This window comes from Phoenix dactylifera, unplaced genomic scaffold, assembly GCF_009389715.1.
Source record: "Phoenix dactylifera cultivar Barhee BC4 unplaced genomic scaffold, palm_55x_up_171113_PBpolish2nd_filt_p 000076F, whole genome shotgun sequence".
In the NCBI taxonomy this organism is placed as follows: Eukaryota; Viridiplantae; Streptophyta; class Magnoliopsida; order Arecales; family Arecaceae; genus Phoenix; species Phoenix dactylifera.
Genome location: NW_024067675.1, coordinates 975,111 through 980,818, shown reverse-complemented (window position 1 = coordinate 980,818; position 5,708 = coordinate 975,111). Strand labels below are relative to the sequence as shown.

The following is a 5,708-nucleotide window of genomic DNA, read 5'->3' as shown; positions in this document are numbered from 1 at the left end:
TTTGAAAGACAATATTTTTTCAAAATTGATATCAAAGAATGATTTCATTTACAACCTTGCAAGACCATTATGAGAAATTTCAAATTGAAACAGAATATGAGTGTACAACTCTCATTTGGATTATGTACACCTGCTACAAATTTAGATAAGAGAAGAGTGACGGAACCAAATCAACCACCGACCATGCAAGGCCAGAATACTGGAGAAACCTTATTCCGGTGTCGACATCATACGCTTTCTGTGGGAAGAAAGACATCACTTTCTGAAGATAACCCATTTGCTTACCATCAGACTTGCTCTTACTGCTGTCAGATCCCCTCAGTGCTGGGACATAGCATGAAGACACTATCGGGATGCCCAAAGTGTTGCACATCACAGGCAGCAACCACTTAGCTATAGCCTTGCTGCAGAACTTCACTATTAGTATGGTAGGTATGCCAACCAACATCCTTCCCAAGAAGACGAGAAGGGGTAGTTCTGGGCTAAATATGTGTGGAACACTCTCATGGTGAAAATGAAAGTAAGTTTGCTGGATTCCACTGACCTGGATGGCAATGGGGAAAAATATTTTAGATTGTGTTCTAAATTTGATTAATCACCAAATAGCAGATAATGTCTTCGCTGCGAGAAAGAGAAGTTGCTTCTAGTACAAGTTGAGGTGCATTCAATCTTCTATCTACAGTTTCTTCCACTGTTCATGTCAGTGACATGTATCACATATGACAAGTATTGGCAGGCCAAAAGGGGGCGCATGCGCGCGCGAGAGTGAGTTAACATTTTCCCCAAGTATTTTGGAGGTATAATATCTCATATCATCTATTTCCTGTTATTTGTTTCCTAGCCCCTGGAAGGAAGAACTAAGCAGAGGCTTGCTTATTCTTGACTAATCAAGCTATGCACTAATATAATAGTGGAGAGTTGAAAACTGGAAAAATGCTGCACTCAAAGGAAAATGTGAAGCATATATATTGGCTACCCTTACTTTCATCTAACACAAGTTAGGACCTGTTTGGATAATGCAGCAGGATTGGACAGGATTTCCTGCTGGATTCATTGATTGGGCAACCCATTTGTGTAATGACGCATATCAACCCGATATCCCTCAGCCCAAGTCTTGTGGGAGGTTAAAAAGACCTCCCTGGTTCTTTTTTTTCCCCCTGCAAACTAACAGGCCCATAAGTTGGGACTTAGGCTAGGACATGGGCAGGCCCTTCAAGGATTGTAGGTTGGGCAGGCCAACAGACCCAATTCATGCAGGATATTCCTGCAGGAATTCCTTAACGGACCCTTAGTTGTTTCTTTTTGTCTACAAATGGTTTACTAAAATGCTCAGCAGAATTAGCAGCGATCTGTGATAGTGCCAAAAGGTTCACTATTAGTCATACATCCATACGAAATTTGATGAAAGCATGGTTCTGTCACATGAACTGCTTGAGAGAATGTTCAATATAAATTAGTTAGATATGTCATGGTGGCAATATGTTACTACTGATTCTCACACCTCTGCATATGATGAAAACCATCCTACCACAGAACCTAAGGGTTTCAAAAAAACAGATTTAAGTGACATCTAAATAAGAAGCAAAAGGAGAGTAGTTTGTGCTTACTATTCCAAACACAACACCATTAAATGCTGTGTGGTATTCAAAGCTTGGGGTCGGAAATTCTGGAGTAGGATACGCAAAACACAACAGGAAAGAAAGACTAGCCCAGAAGGATGTAACTGCAAAGTAAATCAGATTTTTTTTAAAAAAAAATCATCAGCTGTGCATGGGATGAGAGAAGATCTTTTTCTAATCATAAATAAGGTATCTGATGATCAATCACAAAGTAATGATGATAAACAATAAAAAAAGTTTAGTTTGCATACCGTTCTGCTCAGATATAATAAAATCATCAACATATCCATGGACTGTCAACCAAAAGAAAAGGATAACAAGCCCAAAGATGATCCCTGCAACAATGTCAATCAAGCTATGCATACCCAAGTATATCCTCCCTACAAAAATGAAGGAAAACCAGGTTTACACACCCAGAAGTAGATCACAGAGAATGCAAACTACAAGCAGCATTAAGGTAATTCCTCCTCCCTCCCATTTATAAAAATGAATTCTTTCGACATTCTAAGCCTGTCTCTTTAAATGGCACCATTGTAAATACCTAATGTTGGAAAACATCCACTAATATATCCAGAATGAGCTGAAACTCACCTATGGCAATTAGCATGACAAGTGCGAAAACAAGAGAAACCCCAACAGCAATTGCGACACCATCATTTTGCACACAGGTGTTAAGAACATAGTGAAGCAAATATCTGCAACATCCATAAACAACCATAACCGATGCTATACCAGTCACTTTCCACTGTCCACTTGTTCATCATTGTGTATACTAATATTGTTACTATTGCTCTAAAAGCCAGATCATTAAACAGATTATAAAAGAGAGAAATAAGAATGACACCAATTTATATTTTTCATAATGTGGAAATTGCTTTTTTTCTTTCTTGTCAGGGTGGGGGGGGTGGGGTGTAAAGTGGCAATTTCAATTAATCTTGAATACAAGAATTTATGACTATTTGGCCAAAAGCATCATGAATTTTGATTGTTCAAGTAGGCATAACCGACTGTCAAGAATTACGTGTAGGAGGTGGTTATTAACAATATGGTAAAGAATGTATCTATTGGAAGGGGGACCATTGGACAAGCATCTATTGGGTATTAGGCTAATCAAATAAGCTTGAAATTTGGCTCGACAAGGCTCGCTTGGCTTGACCCAGATCTTGAGCTTGAATGCAGAGAAACAAACGGGATATGCCTGGCTTGCCCGTGTTCATCTCAGCTAAACTCAAAATAAATGAATAAATATAAATAAAGATATAAACATTTTCACACTTATATAAATTTTAAACTATCATTTACTTATGAAAAAAGGTTGGGCCTTGTGCAATGGTAAAACTGCTCCATTGTGACCTGCATGTTATGGGTTCGAAACATGGGGACAACTAAATTGGGGTAAGGCTGTATACATCTAATTCTCCCTAAGCCCCATAATGGCAGGAGTCTCGTGCACTTGGATGCCTTTTTTCATTTACTAATAAAGTACATATTTAATATGTTTTTAATTATATTTCATGACAAAAGAATCTATGGACAATATTTTACATTCATGTATAAGAAGTTAACTTAAAATCTAAACTGTTAGAGAGGATCCACTGGTCGGGTACTGATTTGGTCTTCTGCAGGGAGATACGTATGTATGTCACTGGTCCTAATCCTCTTGCACCACATTGGCCCTAAGCCTCTTCCATCCAAAACTAAGAGACCTCTTCAACATTGCTGCTCCCTTCCCCACCCCCACTCCACCAACTTCTGGTGGCCAATCTCAATGTCTGAAAAGTTCAGGTTGCTCCAATCCCTCCATCTCTGCCCCTGCCTTTATCTACCTCATTGCAATGCCTCCTCCACCAATTCAACATCGACTTATGTTTCGGAAAATAGAAAACCTCAAGTTACCTGATTGCCACCTCAGTTCACTTCCATCAACCATTCCACCTCCATCTGCAGCTCCCCCACCATTACTGCCCATGCAACCACCACTGTCATACCACTTTCACTGCTCACCTTCATTGGTTGCTCCCTTGCTGTTCCCTCCCTCATAGCACCAACAAAACCTGAGTTACCAGAGCCTAGTCCAGCCAGCTAGTGATGAGCTTGAGCCTCTATAAAAGGCACAATAATTTCAAATGGCATTAAAATGGCTGTTCACTTACGATATGTTATAATAATGCTGCTTGAGCTTCTAGAAAAGGTCATTCTAAGTGCACTACCAGAAGGTAACTTAGTCATGTACACAAAAAAAATGCATTGCCTGTCATCAGTGGAATTTGAATACATTTCTATAATTTTAACTGGTAAAGATATTTTATTTAAATAGATATTTTAGATGAATTTCTTGTTTGTCATTCTTGTTGAAGCCCATAGAACCCAACAAAATTAGTTGTCATTTCCAAATTGATGCTTCTTCCTTATAATTTCTGAGATTTCATTTTGTATTGGCTGAGGTTAAAGCTTAAATGGTTTTAACTTACTCTAAGAGTTCAGAATTAGAGTGGATGGAGAAGAGTTGAACATTGTTCTTGGGAACAGGACTCCCAAGAAGTCACCATTTGCACAATGCCATCTTAAGGAGATCACCCAATGTAGCGTCTTTTTGATAGGACTCTATTAGTAAGTTTCCTTCATCAAATTCTACAACTTCCTAACAGTAATATCCTCAGGCCTTAATGAAATATCTTTCCATGGCCTTGGTCATAGTCTCTATTTATTAGATAAAATCTCTTTAACATATCAAAAAAAAACTAAGGTGACTAATAGAAGAAAAATGATACCCAGAGAGGCAAACAGTGTTGAGAGCATGTGAAGAAGGCAAGCCATATTCCATGGCATTCTCCTTCTCATCTTTAGTAGCAGTCACTCGTCTCACAGGAGGACAGCTGGGTCTAGGAGCCGATATCATATCCTACATTCCCTCAATCAAAAGATCAATAGATCAACAAAAGGGAAGACAGTTAAAGCAAACAAAACATGCATCAAATTACTTCCCTTAAAATAACAGATTCAAACAAATCTCAGATAGGCATCCAATCTACCTTCATAGAATTCCCAATGTAATCACAGAAAGCCATTAACAGGGTCATCTGCCTGGCCAATTTGCTATGCCCGCTCTTCAAAATTACCCGAAACAAGAAAACAAAGGAATCATTTTTAACTAAAATAACAAGAAGTAATGAAGATAAAAACAGATAGTCCAACGCATACCCAAAAGAGAAGAGGAAGAAATCCTGTGTAAAAGGGCACGGACACAACACAAGACAGCACCGAGAACATATCGTCCAAGAGCCGATGCTGAATCCTCTGTCCAAAATTCAACAAAAGAACCCCATAACAGGATAAAACATCCCAGTTTTCGCACAGAAACACGACCAAAATCGACGAAAAAGGGGTCAATCTGTCGCCGGCTCACCTGCAACCCAAGGATCAAAGGGGTATCGACGATCACGCGGCGGGTGACCCAGGGCTGGGTCAGGGCTCTCACCCTCCTGGTCAGATCGAACGCCGACGACGCCAGCACCCATCCCAGGATCGAGGAGAGGGTCAGGGCTTGCCAAAACGAGATGCCCCCCTCCATTCCTCCCTCCTCCTCCTCTCTCTCTCCCCCCTCCTTCCCCTGAGAAAATCTACGGCTATATATCCAAATATACCTTCGTTTTAGTAGGAAAAACTCCCTCCCAGTCCAAAGCTTTGGATTCCCGTGGGCTTAGATGCCGGTCCCCGCCTTAATTCTTCCGTCCTCTAACACCCCTAAATTTGGTGGGATTTAAATGACCGACTTTTTAGGCTTCCGGTTGTATTCGTACCTATTCTGAAGAACAGATCTAATAAGACTATAATAATTTCTGGAATTCCTAAACCCAAAGACCAGCTCTTCGTTGTTCCCTTCTTTCCTCACTCGATATTTCTTTGCTTCTAATTTTTTTTGTTGGGTGATTGCACGGGGACGTTTTTGCCGGGCTTCTTTGTTTTGGATGGCTTTGAATCCCACGGGAGTCCAACGTTTTGAACCCAGCGATGCCGCGTGGAAGAAGTCGTTAGGTTCTTTCTTCACTCGGTATTACTTTGCTTTTAAATTTTTTTTGCCGGTCTTCT

General features: G+C 40.1%; 1 protein-coding gene across 1 annotated transcript; it reads right to left on the bottom strand.

The window, feature by feature from the left end:
• LOC103706668 (lipid phosphate phosphatase delta) lies at positions 1-5,190 on the bottom strand. Its single transcript, XM_008790856.4, has 8 exons — positions 5,026-5,190; positions 4,821-4,916; positions 4,652-4,726; positions 4,391-4,521; positions 2,211-2,314; positions 1,871-1,999; positions 1,608-1,723; positions 1-544 (listed from the first exon to the last, which is right to left on the bottom strand). The coding sequence occupies exons 1-8, from the start codon at positions 5,188-5,190 to the stop codon at positions 134-136; spliced, it is 1,227 nt and encodes a 408-aa protein (XP_008789078.1). The 3' UTR covers positions 1-133.
• Positions 5,191-5,708: the final 518 nt, after the last annotated feature.